This window comes from Pseudomyrmex gracilis, unplaced genomic scaffold (assembly GCF_002006095.1).
Source record: "Pseudomyrmex gracilis isolate BER0280 unplaced genomic scaffold, ASM200609v1 scaffold_203, whole genome shotgun sequence".
Taxonomy (NCBI): Eukaryota; Metazoa; Arthropoda; class Insecta; order Hymenoptera; family Formicidae; genus Pseudomyrmex; species Pseudomyrmex gracilis.
Window position 1 is genome coordinate 1 of NW_018020787.1, and position 20780 is coordinate 20780.

The 20780-nt window shown below is 36.5% G+C and overlaps 2 protein-coding genes across 5 annotated transcripts; one reads left to right on the top strand and one right to left on the bottom strand.

Annotated features, from left to right (window-relative positions):
* Positions 1–468: 468 nt before the first annotated feature.
* LOC109858422 (PXMP2/4 family protein 3) lies at positions 469–2247 on the top strand. The gene is made up of 6 exons (XM_020435660.1): positions 469–740; positions 838–1116; positions 1260–1355; positions 1457–1604; positions 1714–1833; positions 1927–2247. The coding sequence occupies exons 2-6, from the start codon at positions 1019–1021 to the stop codon at positions 2014–2016; spliced, it is 552 nt and encodes a 183-aa protein (XP_020291249.1). The 5' UTR covers positions 469–740; positions 838–1018; the 3' UTR covers positions 2017–2247.
* Positions 2248–2650: 403 nt separating this feature from the next.
* LOC109858401 (serine/arginine repetitive matrix protein 2) lies at positions 2651–20362 on the bottom strand. 4 transcript variants are annotated; one of them, XM_020435596.1, is made up of 10 exons: positions 20239–20362; positions 19283–19524; positions 18589–18693; positions 13554–13853; positions 11233–11358; positions 11038–11116; positions 9795–9850; positions 7599–9650; positions 7335–7508; positions 2651–5354 (listed from the first exon to the last, which is right to left on the bottom strand). In XM_020435596.1, exons 2-10 carry the CDS (start codon positions 19510–19512, stop codon positions 5201–5203), a joined length of 3276 nt encoding a protein of 1091 aa, XP_020291185.1. In that variant the 5' UTR covers positions 19513–19524; positions 20239–20362; the 3' UTR covers positions 2651–5200. The 4 variants fall into 4 exon arrangements, with proteins under 4 accessions (XP_020291185.1, XP_020291186.1, XP_020291188.1 ...); XM_020435597.1 differs by lacking the exon at positions 20239–20362 and adding an exon at positions 20132–20218; XM_020435598.1 differs by lacking the exon at positions 2651–5354 and adding an exon at positions 6734–6889.
* Between the last annotated feature and the right edge of the window lie 418 nt (positions 20363–20780).

The following is a 20780-nucleotide window of genomic DNA, read 5'->3' on the forward strand; positions in this document are numbered from 1 at the left end:
AACTTCAAATATAACACAAATGACACACAACTTAATATATAAAAACCAAAACAAATACCTTTTACAAATTATTCTAATTATAAACTTAAAGCAAATTATAGATAGAAAAGCTATACATTTTATCACCTGCAAAATATGTAACACAAAGAGAATTACGTATTTGTGTTACTACCGGGAATTTTTTCTTGGCTGTCGATACACTTTAAACATGCACTTTAAAAATATGTGCACGTAACAATTCAGCCTTTAATTATTTCAATTCAATAAAATCTTACGTATATAACATATACATTGCAACGTTAGTAACCATTCTCACAATCAATCTCTTTTTTTAACTCTATTTGTCACTCAGTCTCCGTAAACATTTTGTGCTAAAATAAAATGGTAAATGTTTAGCCAATAGAAGTTTTACATAAAGAATGTGGCCATTTAAACTCGTGCACATAGCACAGAATAGTACCGCACGCTGTGGACATAGTGCACCGTCGTGTCGCTCGTCAGTTAGGGTTATGTCACGTCGTACGTAATCGTTATCAGTCTTTCTATAAAAATTGCTATTTCCTCTGTAATCTTGTCATTCTCTATGGCCATTTATTGGAGGAAGAGAGCAAGAACGGAAAGAGTCTAGCCTAACCAGGTCTCTCCGACTTATCAAGAATCGAGGCGTTTGTTTGTATTTTGACACTTATATAATTGATTCACACATACTTCAACAAATTAATCGAAGAAATCGAATAGTGGTATGATCAAGTAATGATCATTGTGAACAACAAAGTAATTTACGTCATGCAAAGTTGTGTAATTTGATGTGTATTTTTGTGTGTTCTATGTACACAGGCAGTGATGGAAATGTCTCCGTACATAAGGTTGCCACTTGATCGTTGAGATATTATTTAGACATTGGATTGGCACTTACGTCACGGCGCACTTTGTACTCTACTGATTGTAATTGCAAAAATTATTCTTCTGATTGTCGAACGTAGGAAGTAAAAGACTTTTAATTTGGTTTCGAGAAAAAATGTCGCTTTCCAAACCCGCTAATATTATTTATGATCTCCTTGGCGCATATTTCCAGCGACTCTACTACAGTCCCGTAAAGACAAAAGCGGTAACAAGGTAATAATGATAGTTATATGCAATAATAAATATTAGAATTTTATTGTACACGTACAAAGTAGAAAAGCGTGTACAAAACACTTCTTAATTATGCAATATGTATCTGTAATCAAAAAACCCTCTTCATTATTTATTATTTCTAGTTGTGTCATTGCTGCTCTCGGAAATATTGTGGCTCAAAAATTGTCTGGTGCTAGACGGCTCAATGAAGACAGCGTATTGGCATTCGCCTTGTTCGGGTAAACCGTACTAGATATATTGCTGTTTGAATAAATATTTCATTAAACAAAGTTTAAGAAGAACAAGCACGTTTTTTAACGAAAATATAAAATTGTTTTAGTTTGTTTTTTGGAGGACCGGTACCTCATTACTTTTATCAATACGTACATTTGCTTGTGAAGCATCCACTGGGAATACTTCTCATAGAGAGACTCATTTATACACCATGCTTTCAAGCATTCGGACTCTACATGCTTGCTATCTTTGAGGTATGGATAGTTCAGACTATTGCAGCATACACTGTTTTTATATACCTAGATTATATTTCGCTGTAAAATGCAAAGAAAAATAGTTGAATCATTAAAATCTGTTTTACAGGGCAAGTCTCATCAAGTAGCGCGTGCTCAAATGGAAAAATTATACCTACCGTTGTTGATAGCAAATCTGAAATATTTAACGCTGTACCAATTCATCAATATAAAATTCGTTCCGCCAATGGTAAACGTATACACCACCGTAAATCACATTCTATCTACATGTGAAACAATTTTTAATATAAAATTTTCTTTACATTTTCGTTGATTGTTTTAGTTGAGAGTTTTAGTGTCAAATATCATCGGTTTCGCGTGGGTTATTTATCTTGCGAAGAAGAGGGCAAAGGAAGCTTCGAAAGAAAAGTAGACGTATCAATTAAATATTGTCATCACAGTTATTTTTTCTGCGCGAGAGAGGCGTAAAAAAATATTCTGCGAAGGTAAAAAAATAAATTTATAAAAAATTCTAAATATATATACAAACCTAAGTGATATTTTAATACATTCCACCTTTGTAACGAATGTATGCTTTAATTGTTACTTTTTTTTGTCTTTAAGAAAAATGTATAGAACATAAACTTTAGTAGAATTTCTTACAATATATATCTTACGTAAATGTAGATACTGTTTGTATATTTTTGGCAAAATAGAGATATTTTTTATGGGTATCAAGAGAAAAAAATATATATTTACAAAAAGAAACAATTTATGTGTAGTTTTTATTTACAGAATATGGAGTTACTTTTTGTACCGCAATAACCGTTTTATAGATTTAGTCTTTCTAGTTATTTGACGATATATAGAATTATATATATAGAATTTATATATATTATATATATAAGAATTTATATATATATTATATATATAGAATTTTGAATTTTTTCTCAATACATCTTTGAGATATAAATATATTGACGATATATATTTTTGTTTACTTCTAATATTTGCGGATATTATATTATTAGAAGAGAGTTCTCAAAAATAAAAAAAAACTTGGGACGAATGTTTAAGAGATTTTCGATTTAATCACACAACAACAATACAGATTATATTACATATATAATATCCGAATTTCTTTCACTTTAACGAGATAGTAACATTCGATGATTCGCAAATCATAAGCGGGATACAGACATCGGGTTTGAAAGCCACAAAGTTCAACAAAAAAATTATGAACTTACAAAGAGATTAATATGTTCTACTCGGAATGTAATCGAGGACGCGTTTTGAGGACACAAAAACAGCGTGTCTCTTATCGCTTTTCGACAGTTGCAAATGACAATGGAATTTTACAAGGTACAACAGAGTTGTCGTCTTCACAAGTCTCATCAAGTTCGCTATACACATTCGAACAGAAATATTAAAAAGAGTAATTATCAGCTTCCTGGAGAAAGCGTAAGAATATTATGTCTTCAAACGAAGAAACTGATTTGACGGAGTTCCTACTGCGCTACAGGCATCGAGAGAGTATTTATCAGGTTATTGCATATAAAAATGTCGGTTCTACATCAACGGGTCCTCATGGAAACAAAAATGATACAGCGCGTGATTCGCACAAATTCAGTGACACTCTTCTCACATTTCTTGAAAATCGAAAACAATTTGTTTGTTTTTTTAAATCTCATTGAGTGTAAAAAATTAAAAGATGTAGATATCCGACATTTCTACTACTATCTGATATCAGCGGGGGATATTTTTTCTTTCTTTGTTAAAAAGAGATCAGTCGTTACTGACAATGAAAACTAGCGCTACATAGTTTCTCTGTGTAATAAGTAAACAATGTAGAATTTTCAAAGTACGATTTCTCTTCTTTAACCCTATACATATATAATTTTCGAGACTTAACTTCGCGCAAACGCGCGTTAAGAGACTAGTAATTCTACAAATTGTCTTTGGTACGTTGCTGCCTGACCCAATCTCTCGGGGGCCTTGACGAGAAATCGTCTTCCTCTATGACTAGAATACTTTTTTTTTTCTTCAATTGCGAGTATCGCATGTAAAAGAAAATTGCAATATCTTCCATACCGCGTCGTAAAATTAAGAGATTATTTTATAAAAAAAAAAAAGAAATAAATATAAAAAATAGTAGAGAAATAAATACACAACTGAAGAAACACACCACACATCTCCCTGCACCGCGCGCACGTGTATATTCGTATCTATAACAACATTTTCCGGATAAAACAAAGGATATATAAAAGACAAACTGTGTAAATAAATTATCTATCGCGCAAAGGACTGTAAGAAAAACTAGAAAAGTGCAGACTTCGTCAAGAAAATTGCTTATGTACAGTAGAACGAATTATAACATTGCACTAAAAAATTATTTATCACAAATTCATTTCAATGCGCTTGAAAATTTGTGATATATTGCTATTTAGAAAATTGTTTGCGTGAGCAATTATGATAAACTATATCGGTGGTATTTTCTAGCGAGTATATTTGACTAGCAAAAACAAAAGACAAGCAAACTAACGCGTAAACACAAAAGGCTACATTCGATTTTCGTTCCGTTATTGCTTACGTTTACGCGCGGCTTATCGGACTAGTAATTACACAATTTAGTAAAAATAAAATTTTACACCTTAACGTAAAAAAGAACTACAAATGTCAAATTATTAAAATATAAATTTCTCATCCGATAAGAGAAAACGGAATGGATTGTCAGTGTAAAAAAATGGTAGTTCTTTTTTTTGTTAGAAATCTAATATCAATTACTCGGATTTGAGTAAAAAATTTTAATAACTACAAAAGTTCGACGATTTATTCTCGAAATGGCGTTTCTGGTTCAAATCGAAAAACTTTAAAAGTTGCCGGTTAAAGATAATCCGTGCTAAGTAAATAATTAAATAATTGTGACATCTGTACACAAATTTTCTAACGTAATTCCAATTGCAACTCAATTTTTTTTATTCTACATTCGTAAAAGTAACTCGTAAAATTTCTTTGTACAAACGCAGAAATGTCTAAAAAGTCGTCTTCGTTCTTCAAACGAAAAGAGTTTAGATGTCTCTTACAACTCTCTCTTGTTTGGATTACTTTTATATAAACAATATTTGTATATACAGGATGTCTCAGAAAACCGGGTACTCTAGGACGGATATAGTTTTATTTCTTGCAAAACTCGACGCGTTTAAGTAACTTATTTAAATTTGGAATTTTTTTTAACAAAAGTCGAAATGCCCGAATTTTGCAGGAAACAACATCCATCTTTTCTCTGGACATTCTGTATATCTCTTGTCGTTTCAGAAAACTTAACACTCGACTCTTCCGCAGAATTGTCTTCAACCATATGTGACTTGAGTGTTTTTTTTTTTTCAGTTTTTAAATTATATTTACAATTATATAGCTTTAAATTATAAATATATATATATATATTTATATTCGAATATATTTAAAAATCAATATTTCGAGATAAAACTCTCACTTAACGGGACTCCGAGATTTTGTCGGATCGTAAAGGGATCAAGCTACGCCGTTCCAAGTCTATCGCGCACGAAAAAGAAGAAGGAACGTCGATTCTCTTTCATCAGAGAAAATTTACGCGCATCTTATGAACGAGTGTAAGACGGACTACGACTTGCAGAACAGCTGGACCGATGACTCGGACTGGACCAGTTACTATGCCTGCTACTCTCGGAGGTGCTCGGCGACGAAGGTGGTGTCGGAGTGGGTCGGTGATACGGAATCGGACGTTTCCTCGCACTAAAACAAATATTATTTGTTATAATGCGATGCTCTAAGAAATATTGAAGTATCTTGCTTCGAAATATGTTAATTTTGAAAGAGCGAGAGATAAAAGACTAATTTTAGTTATCGAGTATGTTTTCTATTAATAAAAATCAAGTTATGGACAACACAGCAATAATTTCACAATTAATCAGTAATAAAATATATTTATAATCGTAAGTTAGTTCTGAATGATAAACATTAACAATATACAAATTTGAAAAAGTTAAGCATATAATTCACACTTGTGTGATTACTTTCTCCGTTTTATTTAAACCAAATAAAACTTGAGTTTTTTTTTTATTAATAAATAAAAAATGAAATAAATAACACACTGTGCATGCGCGTGATAAACATAAAAATCAAGCAAGCTGTAGAAAAATTAGGAGAAGGAAACATATATGCAAAATAAAAATATAATAACTCACCTGTATGTAAAATATTTCTCTGGCGAATACAGTGGCGCAATAAACACATTTGCAAGTTGCAAAATTAAAGTTCAAACTAAAATTAAAACTAAGAAATTATAACGAAGAAAAAGATTAATTTTATCGGATAATGAAGGTTTTTATTTTTACAGTTGACAGTAATGTAATAGCAATCTTCCTACAAAAAAATAATTAAAAAAATTTACAATATTTATAAAGAAAGAACATACACGCATGCTACATCTACCATATGATATCAATAATTAATTAGATTATTTTAAAAAAATATGATAGGTAAGAAAAAAAAAAGAAATAGATCGCAAATCTGAAAATATATGAATAAAAATAAAAAATTACGTTGTGTTATTTTGCGAATTCAATTGTCGATAATTATGTTTACTTAATAGTTGCAATGATAATATTTGGTTTACACAAATCTTGTCCCCATGCTTCTTTCTTCTCACATTTCTATTATAATCAATATTACACAATGATTATAATAATAATAATAATAATAACTTATATTACTTGTATATAATTATTCATATATATTTCATTACAATTATAATTACATGATGTGACGCGGCAATACTAGTTGTATATTTTTACTCGATGTAAGTGTCAATCATTGAATCTTACTGGTATAAGTAAATTGCGTGTAGGAATATGGCGCAAATGTATCAATTATCACACTTTGTACTCAATAGCATGGTACTAAAAATTCATAATCGTTATGCATCTAAATCTAAAAAGTGATTAAAATATAAAGAGTCACGTTCCTACAGTCAAAACAACGTCTCTCTGGCAATCAAAGTGTATTAATTAGTTACACTTAAGTCTGTCTCAACGGTTTTTGCAAAAAAAACAAAAAATTCTATGAAAGTCTACATATCGTATCTATTTTATTATTGTAATGTTATTTTATTGGGTTTTTATTATATAACTATATAGTTTTTTTTTTTTATTACTTTGTATATTATGTATATATATATGTATATATGCATCAATCGTAGAGTGAAATAACACGGAAACATCTGTGCGAAGCCATAACTCTATCTTCTATGCCTGTCCCTCGATCTGTCCCTGCAGGACACAACAAATACAATATTAACAAATTGACAGCCGAAATTAATCGTCTTTCGTCAAGTGTTTTTTTTTTAATACTTTTTTGTTTTTTTTTAACAATCTTTTCGAACAGAGTCTTTCTAGATAAATTTTTCTGAGTCTTTTTAACGATTTCCTCTTTTCAACGACAATAATAATTGCAATAATAATAAAAACAACAATTTAACGACAATAATATAATAAAATAATATAACACAACTGTAGTAACAAAAGACGTGAATGCTAAAAAAAAAAAATGTGTAATTGATAATAATAATGACAAATTAAAATCTACAATTACAGTGATGGACTTACAAAATTCAGCATAAAGTGCTTTAATAAATATATATATATGTATATATATATATGTATATAATGAACTACCACGATAAAAATAGGAAGAAAACAAATGCGTTATACCTACCTTGTGATACGTCGTCTATCTAGAAAGCTAGGCGAGCCATGTCGCCGAGGTATAGACGGCGAGCGCGATCTGCTGGATGCGGAACTGCTGGAGACGGAGCGGGAGGATCGGCTAGAAACGCTGCTCGACGATCTCGACGAGCTTGAGAAACTTCTACCTCGACTATGTCTCGAACTGAGGAAGAAATCAGGTTTAATCGTGCGTTTTGTTTGGCGCAATTATTTTTAACTTTATTAGTGTGTAGATTAGAATCTAAACGCTCACCTAACAGAAGAACGCGAGCTACTTCTCGTACGACTTCGTTTGTCCTTGTCTCTCGACGTTCTCGACGCCGATCGCGAACGGCTTTTCGATTTCTTCGACAACGAGCGACTGCGCGATCTCTTCTTCGACGGCGATCTGCTCCTAGATTTCTTTGACAAGGAAGAACGACTGCGCGATCTCCTCTTCGACGACGATCGATTTCTGCTTCGGGATCGAGAGGCAGACTTCTTGGATCTCGAGGGCGATCTTGATACGCTCGAACGCTTCGACTCTGCCGAGGAAGATCTCGATCGGGACAAGCGTTGTTGCTTCGTCCTCAACGCTTTAGGCGATGATTTGTTCGTTCGGGAAACGGATCTGGATGCCGATCGTCGACCGGGTGACGTTGACAATTTCTTGTCTCGCGAGCGAGACCGCGATTCCTTGTCACCGGACGGCGATCTGGAAGACCTCGCTTTGTCCGCAACGGATGGCGATCTCGTGCACGACCTCGACGCCGATTTCGAATACGATCTGCTCTTCTTCGGCGATCTCGAGCGTTGATTCGATTTGGTTGGCAAAATCGCGCTTGGCAACGGCGGCGGCGAATCACTCGGCGTGCGCAGTTTTCTCACTGACGAACTGCTTTCTCTAGGTGCTACCGCTGGCACGGGAGAACGAGAAGACGACTTGGATGCGTCTTTCCTCGAAGACGCGACTGATGGCGAATCTTTCTTGTCGGAGAAATTCGGCGACAACTGGCGATTTGTTGTTTTGGTTTTCACGCCAGACGGCGCAGGATCGACCTTGTCGAATGACTGCTGGGGTGGCAACGGCGGAGGTGATTCGCTCGGCGATCTGATCTTGATCGCCGCTTCTTCTCGAGTAAGAGGAAGAGCCGGTGAGGGTGATCTGCTAGACACGGGAGACTGAATAGCCGGTAGAGCCTGCACGATAGGTTCCTTTGATAAAGATCTGTCGCAAATCGGCGCCGTTACATTCTGCACAATGGTTTTCGGCGGCTCGCTCGGCAGAGCGATATCAAACAGATTATCTTCTCGCCTGTCGTGCTTGATCTTCGTGGGACTGATCACCTTCTTCTCCAACGTCTCACGCGCCTTCGCCGCTAGGCCACTCTGCAACTGTTTCAAAGTATTCAGCTCCATGATTCTTTTATCTTCGTCCTCTTTTTGTTGCTGTTTGCTGGGCTCGTCGTCCGTCAGATCGGCTTCATCCTCGCTCGATGATCTCAGACTTACTCTAGGAGTGACTGTCACCTGCTGGATCCTTCTGCTTCTTGATGTCGAACGTGACTTTCCTTTGTCGTTTCTCGACTTCTTTTTCTGATCTCGCCGTTGTTTCCTAGAATCTTCTAGAATATCTTTGTAGCGTTCCGGATACTTTCTTATTGGCGAGTAACTCAAAGTAGAACGCGACCGGGATCGCCGACGCTGTCGCCTTGGCGAGCGTGATCTTCGACGAGAATCGGTCTCCCTGCGTCTTGGCAGAGGAGATGCGGGCCTTCTGCGAGAGGATCCATAACGATCGTATCTAGAACGGCTTCTGCTTCTCGACGCAGAATACCTGCCGTGTCGCCTAGGTGATCTGGAGTAGCCCCGCCTACGTTTAGGAGATGGACTTTCTCGACGGGATCTTGAGTATCTTCTAGGAGACCTTCCTCCTCTATCACTTCTATCGCCTCTGTCGCCTCTGTCACCTCTGTCACTTCTGTCGCCTCTGTCACCTCTGTCGCCTCTATCACCTCTACTTCGAGAGGATGATCTATGTCGCCGTGACGACGAAAAAGGGCTTCTGTTGTGGCTGACAGGTGACTTGTCTCGCTTATCCGTCGTGTTCTTCTTCGTCGGTGAGTCTTTCTTTGTTTTATTAACGAGTGGCGGAGTCTCATTTCGAGACACTGCCGTCCGGTCCACTCGCTTGGGCGATCGAGTTGATCGAGAAGCAGGTTCCCGCGAAGTTGCAGCATTTTCGAAAACTTCATTTCTCGACGCTTTGTCTATCTTGTCAGTGTTTTTCTCATGCTTTGCCAATTTTTTCGGTCGTTCCGCAGAGCTGCGAGATCGATCAATGATCGAATTAGATCGATTGAAGAATTGAGAAAAAAGCGAAGTTAAAAAGCAAATGCAATCAAGACGATGGATAAATATAATACACTTGTTCGATATAAGAACACAAACATAATATGTACGAACATACCTGTCCGTGGAGCTTTCGGATGACTGACGTTTCCGTTTAGTCGAAGCCTTCTTCTTCTAAAAGAAAATCCAACGTAAATCAAAATTGCTTATTAAGTGCATCTCGTCAGTGAAACATCAATCATGCATTTTTGTCAAGAATACAAGAAAACAAAATACAACAGAAAAGAAAAACCAATGTATTTATTTGCCGGAGTCTGCTTCTCCCGGGATATTTTAACCAGCACTTATTGACAAGTGAATAATAATAATAATAATAAGCAAGAGATCTCATATTTATATTTGCATACTTGGAAGAAAGCTGCAACTCGAAGAGCAAATTCTTTCAGTAGAAAAGATTTAAACGTTACCCCCAAGTGGCACGACATAAGAAAACCTTGGTGAATATTTTTGAAAATTTGTGAAATTAATAACGTAGTTTAGAGGCGAGAGATTTTTTGCGAAACTTTTTTACATAATTATAAAATTCTTAAAATTTGTTTTTGTTTTTTTTTACATTTCCTTTTTCTTTCGTTTCCTTTCATATTGTAGCAGTCTTTTTCCAAGAATGCATTTCCAAGAATGATGATAGTTCTTCGTCATTAAAGAACAAGCAGTCTCCGAGATCAATCTTCTGTAATTAGCGTGTAATTAGTGCTCGATATACAACGAGTGAAATAGAGAGGCTCTTACACGACAAGTAAAAGTCGCAAGTTCGTAAAAATACACGAGTACATAATGAGTTCACAAAATTAGATAATACATTGAGTAGCGACATATCTGGTACTCACTCAGGGAATGTCTCCTGTCAAATGGCGCTGAATAATTACAAACAATACTGAGATTTATACTTTGAAATAATGAACTGTCGAAAAACTGGAAATCAGATGAAAACTCACGTATTTCACGTAAAAAAATAAAGAAAACAACAAGCCGAACCGGAAAGGAAGAAAGGATTATGTGATCATGCTAGTTTTTTTTTTTTGTTTTTTTTTTTTTGGTTTGTTTTGTTTTTCTTTTGTTCTTTTTGAAACGATGTGGCAAACCTAATAGATCGGATAATAATAATGATAACGATCGATTAAAATCATTTCAAGAAAAACGAACATAAACTAGAGACATTGTCATGCACCTGCTTTCACGTGCCGAAGTATATATATATATATGTATGTATATATAAATATATATATAGAGGAAAAAAGAGAGAAAGAGAAGAGAGATAGTAATTTTACGTTCTGGCTTTCTTCGAAGCACAATATGCGTACCTCGTGTTTGTCCTTTCCCTCAACTTTCAGTTTTTTCTTCTTTTTCTTCTTCCTTTTCTTCGATTCGTTCTCAGATGAACTGCAAAATTATTTATTATCGTTACGACACACTGCGTGAAACTCCTATCACTTTATTCAACTTGTGTGAGTAAAAAATAAATTACTACACACACACATACACTTAGATAAACTTACTTGCTATCGTCGGAATCCTCGCTGGAGTCACTATCTGACGACGTGACCTCTGCCTTCTTGTGCTTCTTTTCCTTCTTCTTTTTCTTAGACTTTTCTTTCTTCTTGCCGGACTTCGGAGATTCGGATCTATGAAATCGGACACATTTGGCAATCGTTACGATAGTCTAGAAAAGGTCGTACAAGTGTTTATGTTGTTTTTTTTTTTTTTGTTAAACAATATTTATATAAATCTTGCAGTGGACGTCTTCCCGTCGACAAGTGCGCATACCTTTGTGCTGATATAATATATATATATGTGTATATATATATACATATATATATATATAAAGAAAGCTGTAGTACACAACATATCCGTGTACGTGAAAAAATCAATGCTCCGTTCTATCGATATATCAACGTACATATACATATAATATGCAAAAGCTATCCGTTTTCAAAAGTTTGTTTTTTTTTTTAGCCTTTTGGTGGTTTTCGAGTCTTCTCGTTGAGAAAGAAACGAAGAGAGAGAGAAACAAAAGAATCAACTTCACGACGAAATGCGATTAATGCCGGAATATCGTTGAAATAATCGCGCGGAACGCTTTGTTCCGACATTTTTCTCGCGTCAAAAATGAGAAAAAAAATTCACATCGACGTGGTGTTCGAAGGCGATACAAATTTTTGATTACAACATTTTTCGCTTTTGAATAAACGACCGAGTGTTTCGCAAGAACGTATCGAAAATTTTATTTCAAGCAAAAAAAACAAAAAAAAGTACAGTTTAACAATGCGTTACACAAGTGAGATACACAATATTGCATATATTATAATATTGCGGCTAATATATAGCTAAAACAAACGGACTACGTAACAATTTGCTTTGAAAGATTTGGTTTTTGCGCACGTTTCTGAAAGAGTCCTGAGCGGCTTTTTGCAAAATGTCCTCAGATCGAAGTCACAACTGCGAAAAACCACATCTTCCAACAAAGATTTACGGAAGACAAGTATACGAAATATATATATATATATATATATGTAATACATAATATATATGAGGAGTATTGATATAAATATGGGATTAGAGCATTACCTTGATAACCATCGATAGGGACGGACTTGTCAGAAAAAAATAGAGAGATGACATTAACAACAAGCTTCATCGATAAACAACAACAGAGAGATAGAAATGTATGAGTTTTTTGTTTCTTATTTTTATCATTTTTTTTCTGTTTGTTTTTTTTTGTTATGCACGTAATTTTCTTTAACTTTACTCTCATTGTGTAAATTACTCCCGTATTGTTTTATCGTCGACTTCAACAATTCCCGGCAAATGTTTGCCCATTTGGTACATTTGTTGTAAATTTACTTGTAACGCATATTATATTGACGTTTCTTTTTTATAAAAAATACTAGAGAACGTGTTAAAGTATAAACGTTTATAAATTTAACTTACAAACGTTTTAAAACACTGTATGTTATTTATATCTTGTAATATTTGATTAAAAAAATATTTGTAAAATATACATGTACATATTTAAAAACAAAGACGAAAATTTACATGTTTTTGTCGTAAGATTCATAAAAACTGATTTTTTTTTTAATGTATAATGCAACACTTTTGCGATAGCATAATATTGTCTTTAATTGCACTTGAATCTCAGAGAAAAGGAAATGCAGCAAACATTTGCCCGCAGAGAAGATTTGCACTAATCGCGCGAGAAAAAAGAGAGAGAAAAATTTCCACGATCGATCATCATTCTAATCGCGCTCTCGATACATGACGCACTTTTCTCGAAGAATTTGTTTTTTTTTCTTTTATGTTTTTGCAAATTAATCGCGACGACCATCACACTTACCTACTGCGCCTACTGGGTAGGCACTCAGTCCTCCTCAGTTCTGTTTGAAACAGAGAAAGGTGTATGGGATATAAGATAGTAGGTGGTGAGTCATGAGTTTACATTCTGGTAAATCCAGCTATACGCGTAAAGAAGCAAATGAGAAAGAGAAAAAGAGAGAGAGAAAACGAGCGTTTTACAAAACGAATAAATTTCGATTAAACTAATTAAAAGAAGAAAGAGAAAGAGAGATAGAGAGAGAGAGAGAGAGGAGACTTATTCGGAATCTGGTCACTTTATTCTTTTTCTTTTTACAAGGTTTATCAGGGCTAGTAAGATGAGGGAGAAGGAGGGCGGTCTTGGAGCCTCGATTCGTATTTTGCATTTCGAAACGCGAACGGATAATCGAAATAAAATGCGAGACAGAGAGAAAGAGATAGAAAGAGATCACGAGATCGAATCCAGCCTCCATGGAACCGTGCGCGCACCGTTTACGTTGTGCTGTACCTTTCTCGTTTGTGCTTCTTGGTCTTCTTCTTCTTGCTAGCGCTGCCGGAACGTTTTCGCTTCTTTTTCTCGGCACTGGTGACGTCCGGCAACGGTGCCGGGGGCGCCGGACTCGGCGTGCGTACTAGTTCATAGACCTTGCTGGCGGCGGCTGCGGCAGCTCGCGCCTCTGCTTCGCGCGCGTGCCGTTCCGGATCTAGGCTACTGCCTTCAACGAAGAACTCGGAGATGCCGAACGCCTCGCGCAGCTTCGCGTTTTTCTCCTGCTGCGCCTCGGCGATTTGATGTGTCTCTCGTACACTGAAAATCAAAACACGAGAGCGTAAATCGAGGTGATTTGTTGATTATTGTGCGAGTGTAAAACAAACACGTTAATTAAAACCAACACGTCAAATGTATTAAACAATTAATATAAAAAAACCATCTCATTTTGTGACAGAATCATCGTAAAGCTTATTTTGCTAAACGGAAGAAAGAGCAACTCAACGCAATTAATTGTTCAAGTAATTAATCTCAATCGAGCAAAATTCTCACTGAAATTACATCACAGTCCTAATTACATGGACCGCGCGTGAACCTCATCTGAACACCTCATCTAAACCGACAAAATGTGTCTTCTGTCTACCGCTAAATATATGTCACAGCTGATGACCTAACGCGTATAATTGCGTGTCGCACACGTGAAAATCCAATAGTTCGTGCGCGAAATAAATTTTACAATTTTTAAATTTTCGTCGTTTTGACGGTATTTCTTAAAAAATATCAAATGCACACACACACACACACCACAAATCTACAGACAAATCATCATGAAACAATTTGTACGGCACATTTCCTGGGAAGTAGAGTTCACGACAATGGTACTTTAAATTCAATCTTAGAGAAGAGACAATTAATTACAGACAAGATATCGCGTACCGCGTCGAAATCTTCACCGTCATCTTCGTCTAAGCTCGCTCCTCCAGCGAGCGGATCGATATGATCTAACTTCACAGAAATACCCAGTGCCGAGAGCCGTGAGACAACGGCGTCGGCGTCGTCCTTAACGGGCGTCGCGGCACTAATGACATAACACACTACAGGGCGTCCGGAACGGCAAGCAGGGGCAGGAATTGCACGACCTCCCTCTGTCCTCCTCCTTCCTTCTCCCTCTCTCCCTTTCTCTCTATCTCTCTCTCATGCTACATTTCCTGCGGCGGTGAAAAGCGTGAACTAGGGTTGAGCCACTGGGGGGGAAGGTAGAGGGAGACGGCGAGAACCACCCCTGCGCGCCTGCATGCACGCCGGAATAAGGTGGATCAATACAATCCAGCTGTTCTCTTTTCTGGCATCCCCTTTGCGCGCCGTAGAGCGGAATCACCGCGTTGATCGACGAACCAACGAAATTTCAAAGAGCAGAGTAAATAAAAGGAAGCAATTTTTTTTACCGAGGAAGGTTTTCCGAGTTGTTTCCGGGGAAGGGGAAGGGGGGAAAAAGAAATGTTTCAACACGAATCTCAGAATATTTAACAAAAAAGCTTCGCGCAGAATTATATACATATATAACTGTTATAAAATAAACTCTTTGTCAAATTAACACGTAAAAGTAATTTCCTTCCCTGAAGTGTTTACTACACAACTAAATCTTTGTCCAAACAATTTTTATTAACATTTTTGATGAGAAAAATCAAATCCGTATAAAAGCAGCGAGTTGGAATCTTTTGTTACAAATAGTTACACAGTGTGTACACAGACACGCTCTGTGGTAATTTGCATTTAATCTCTTTTTTATAATTTTCATATCACAATATCTGCAAAGTGATGTTTTTTTTATTCTCTTCTGCGAGTTGCTTGTTTCTTTTACAGATGAGAAAAATATTAAAAACAAAAAACAAAAAGATATTTTGAAGAAAGTCACCTGACGACGGAGCGCATGTTGCTTCGCCGTCCGGCGAGCAGGTGCAGCTGAATGCGCTGGCAGCAGCAGCAATGCTGACGTTGTAGCTGCAGCAACTGCTGTTGCTGCTTTCTCTTGCCATTATTGGCCGCCGCGTGCAACTTGCGTCTGCGCGAGCGTTTCAACACCTTTTGCCGGTCCAGCAGAAAATTGCCGCCGCGCCATAGAGTCTCGAAGAAGGCACGGCCGTCGGCCGGGCCACGTCCGCGCGCAGGTTTCATCGGCGACACCGTCGCCGACATCGTCATTCCTCGAAATCCCAATTTTTTTTCTCCCGTGAACGAACTCCAAAGTAATTCTCGCACGTAGCGCGTCACAATCGCACATAAGTCTCTTTTAAATATCTAAAAATCCTTTCTAAAATCTGATTGTTTCGTTTGTAATGTTAGTTTTTTTTTTTTTTAAGTCGAATTTTGAGCTTTTTTAAAAATCTCTGATAAAATCTTATTTCTCTATTTTGCGGTATAATAAAATCAATTATCTTTCAAAGCAACCACTTGCGTTCAATCACAGATTGATCTTTCCACTTGCAAGTTCTCCAGAATCCAGTCCTGATGACGATCCCAGTCGAGTGCTTCTAAATTGTGTTCTTCCTCGCGATGAAGTTGGATCTCATCGTTTTGCAAATAAGAAAGATCCGGATAATCTTGGTCAGATATAATTAATCCGCTAATTGAACTCGAAAAGCTCCGTCCCAAACGACGTTCAAGTACCTTTGCGACGCTTAAATCCCTTCGCGGGAAATAAGAGTGAAAATAACGAAGTGCTCTCTAATTTCTCTCTTTCTAGCCGCCGCGCCGTCGCGTCTCTCCTTTTGTTCCGTGTCCCGGGTTTTTCCGGCTAGAACAATCATCCGACGATGATGACAATGGCAGGTTCTGTCGCTTCCTTATTCTTACGCGCCGTTGCATTCTCACTCCAATGTTTTTCAAACTCTTTTCACATTTCGCATCCGAGTGTGTTTCTATGATTATTCCCCCGTGACGCTGTCGACGTTTCTTGTTCTTTCAACTTCGTGTTTTTCTTATTTCATTATTTATTTGTCGTCACACGATCGGTTTCATATCGTTATCCGAGCAACAATTTTTATGTACGCACAACACATTGATAAATGTCTCGCTATATGTTACTTTTATTGTTGTTTCATTCGTTTACTTAGATTTCTAAAATTTCTTTTCTTATTCTGTACACAATCGAAGAATATATATGCAAATATGTATAATTTTTTTATCGCATCACGACAATTTTACCGTGTATTCACTCTAACGTAGTTCAGGAAGACTTCAGATCAGGCACACTATTACGGTCGTGCTCGAGTATACGAAGCAGGACGCACTTTTCTTAAACAAATGTATCATCAACTTGTAGCAGTCGACGACTTGGAGACACATGGATTTTCGTAAAAAAATCTGTTTGGATTTCTTCCAAGAGAAGATTTCTTGAATCAAATCTCTTTTTTCTTTTTCTCTCTCTCTCTCTCTCTCGTGTTTTTCTATTGCCTTCACGAAAGAAATAACATTTATTATAATATATGATGATATTTAATATCTTTCAGAGAGCCGCGAGAACGATATTTGAAATATATCTCGTACTTTTTTCGACGCACACATTTGCACACAGTTCGGTCCATAATAAATCGAGATTTTTGTTGCGAATTTTATTCTCACTCATTCGGTCGATTATTTTAATGAATATTTTTTTTATTTATATATAATTTATTTTTTTATGTAAAGTTCAAATAAAATTATTCTTCTCTCTCTGATTTGTTCGCGCAGATTTTCTCTTCCGATGAATTCCGCGTGTTTGAAGAGCGCGGAACCAATGTAATTGCTCCCGTGTGATACGTTATAATTCTAAACTTAAGATCTATCGCGACAATATTTTATATAATTTATATATATATATATATAACTTAACACTTAGGGACGATATAGAAAAGCAGAATCATAAATCTGCTGCTGAAGATTAAACACTAATGGAAGACTTTTGTGATTTGTCCGCACGTCGCGTCGCGTCACATGTTACTCCCCAGAGCGGGGTCACTCGGTGTCACCCCCAGGTTAATCCGATTCCCGGTGTATTATTCGTCGACACACGACGACGCTGGTTGCGCCGTAACGCCGGTCCATTCTCGCACTGAGACGCCGGAAAAGTCAGTCGAGAGAGATGTGTCGCGTGACGTCCCTCCGCTCTCGCCCTCTTCCTCTTTTCATCCTCCAGCGCGTATCCCAGGCGCTTCCCTCCCTTGTGGCGCCGGCGCTATGGGGTACGTCGATATCGCGAATATAATCCTCCTCCCTGCCCTCCTCTGAATCCCTCTGAGATTGAATGCAACGCCGCCCCGCCCTCTTATAAACGTTTCACGTTTATCCGAGAATTTCAAAAACCTCTCAAAAACTCTCTTGTTTCCTCTCGACAAAGAAACGTTTTCGAAAATTTAATTGCGACACACGTAACGTAAGATTAAAATTAAAAATTACTGCAGTTGTGCGAAGTAAAATTGCGAAAAATAACAAAACTGTTTTAAAAAAATGTTGCAAGCGAATATCGTTCGGAAAAATTTTGTAGCAAGATAAATTTTCATAAATTTTATTTTCTCGTGATATTGCGTTTAAAAAGCGCTCTTCCTTAGGGCGCGGGATCGAATAAAGCCGCGACGAAGAGATTCCAGGTGCTCAGACACCATAATATCACTTCATATGTAACATCCACGTCTCGGGATTATCGCGGATTTGACTGACAGAAATCAATAAGAGCTCTTTTCTATAAAGCTTCTCGGTGCTTTCTCAGACAGTAAGTGTGTTCGTGTTTTTACGAACTCAGTTTTTTCGAAGTTAAAATATCTATTGTTACATTTAATATCACGTGTAACTTATTTCATAATATAAATCATCTAATTACACATATTTGTGTGTAAATTAGAAAATAATTTTAAATGTAACATCTTTCTTCAAGAAATTTACTCAAACCACAAGTTTATTTACTCGAGCACTACTTTTTTCAACCAATTAAGTAGTTTTGAATTATTATTTCATATGCTTTTCCATTACTTCCTGTTAAAAAAATTAAAAAACAAAAAGTAGATAAACGTGTACTTACTTAACACGACCAAACTCATCTTGCGGCACGGATGGTTTAATATCACTTCCCGTTAACATCGATCTGAAAGACTCCACTTTGTTCTGTATCTCTTCATTCGTGTATCTACAATTTGTAGAAAACAAAATAAAAACAAGTTAATATTTATTCCCGTATCTGTCACACCTGTTGAACTAAATTTAGAGTATAAGTTCCCTGTATTTTCTATTTTCAAATATTTTACATTATACATTACACCGCGAATAAATTGTTTTAAAAAAGAAATGATATCGCTGTAATAACTTTTTTCAGCCTCTTTTTACTTTTAAACTTAAATTGGATTGCAAACTCTAATGGAATTTGCTGTGCCTGTGTCTGGCTTCCGTATGAAGTTTAAAGATAATGCGCTTATCGACAATTCTTCACTGTCGGAAACTTGTAATCAATTATAGTGAATCGTGTCAGATTCAATTATTAGAAAAATTTAGTAGTGATAAAATAATATCAACATATCCAATACAACATATTAACTTTAATATTAACAATCAAGGTGACTTTGAGATAATGTTGCAAAATATAACATGACACATACAATTCTAATTTTACTTACAGATCAAGTTCGTCACATTGTTTAAAGATACACAAACTTAGTTACATTTTTCATAACATTAAAATAAAAAAAAATATATAAAAACAATAGTCTAAAGATATTTACCCTTGATTTTCCAAAATGTCAGCCAATTCGGTGCACTTGACCTCGATACTTCTTTTTCTAGCATGATCTAGAATTTCTTTATTTGGTTGCTTATTCAACTGATCACCTTTTGTCTCTTCTGCTTTATAAGCAACCTTATCCTTGTTCTTACGCACTATTGCCCAATTTCTTTGTACATGACCATTAGTACCGGATCCACGTGGAGTTTGAAGTCCAATGCCATTGTACATTTTGGTTTATTTCTGCAAATCAAATGTAAAAAAAAAAAAGAAAAAAAACCAATTGAACAACTGATATCACAGCAAAAGTATCAATATAGCAAACTATATGCATCAAACTTATATTGTCAAAAAAACAAAAACTTCTAATTCTCACTCGTTCATTAACTAATTGTTATAAATATATCATATTTGTGATTATTATAAATATTCACAATACCGATTATTTATTGATATTATTTGCAAAGAAAAATAAGTCACATCTTCCAAAACAAATTCGATATGAAATCAAATTCTATTGCAAATAGATGTTTCTGCTACAAATTTACTGTGTCATTCGCCAATATAGCGCTTTGTCACATAATGTTTGTAGTTCGTCGATTAAATTATGTCAGACTCGATCTGTCATAAGCGCGTGCGACACGTTATCGCGATGTGATGCGTACATGATGTACATGTATGCATCACACATCTATACGTACACACATATTTTATGTATGTACAAAAGATTTAACAATCCAACGGATTCACCGAGAAACTTAGGTTAGAATAATGCACACTCTAATTAATTATCGATCCGGTCGTGCGGCGCTGCGCAAAACTCGCTCGTTCGAACGAGGTTCACGCTTACCGAGTCGCCGATTTCGAAGGATTGTTTTTTACTTCGCATCCGCGAAGAGAACCGACGACGCTTTGTCGTTTCGATTCGCGAACAACGATTCGAAGAGATAAACTTACGATGTGCGTGTTGTGCACGTCCCCAGGAACAAACCCTCTTCGAGGACTTCGGCGGCGCACATCGAGGTCTCCACTACAGATGTTTATAGATCCAGACCGTTGGGATTCTCGACGATCTTGATGCTCCTCGGAATGCCGACAGTGTTGCCAACCGAACTTATTGGGTGCGTTCAGACAACTCAACAGTTGCACAACGGTTGAGAGATAATCACTTCTGATTGGTTCGTACTTTTGGAACCACTTCAGATTTTGAAGAATAGTCCTATCATAAGTGATGATCTCTCAATCGTTGAGTTGTCTGAACGCACCCATTGTTCCGTCGCAACAAGCGACCAATCGTAGTTGACCAACCGCAGTGATCGGTCAGTCGAGTTGACCAATCATCGTTGATGCACGCGGTTGCGGATTGGGTTTGCAACCATCCAATCGCGGTGACGAACTTGTCGAATCGACCAATAAGCTCAAAGATCGGTCCTTGTTTAAGCTAATCGACCGTCGATCGTGATTGGTCGATTCTGATGGAATTTTTCTTGAGTTCCAGG

Bases quoted from the DNA above. Each gene is read 5' to 3' on its own strand.
- LOC109858401 (XM_020435596.1), bottom strand. From the start codon at position 19,512: ATGTACAATGGCATTGGACTTCAAACTCCACGTGGATCCGGTACTAAT. The intron at 9,651-9,794 runs GTATGTTCGTAC...TCGATCTCGCAG, and splicing joins TCCGAAAGCTCCACGGACAG to CTCTGCGGAACGACCGAAAA. The intron at 5,355-7,334 runs GTAGGTATAACG...TATTTGTTTTAG, and splicing joins GATAGACGACGTATCACAAG to TGCGAGGAAACGTCCGATTC.
- LOC109858422 (XM_020435660.1), top strand. From the start codon at position 1,019: ATGTCGCTTTCCAAACCCGCTAATATTATTTATGATCTCCTTGGCGCA. The intron at 1,356-1,456 runs GTAAACCGTACT...AAATTGTTTTAG, and splicing joins TTGGCATTCGCCTTGTTCGG to TTTGTTTTTTGGAGGACCGG. The intron at 1,834-1,926 runs GTAAACGTATAC...TGATTGTTTTAG, and splicing joins TAAAATTCGTTCCGCCAATG to TTGAGAGTTTTAGTGTCAAA.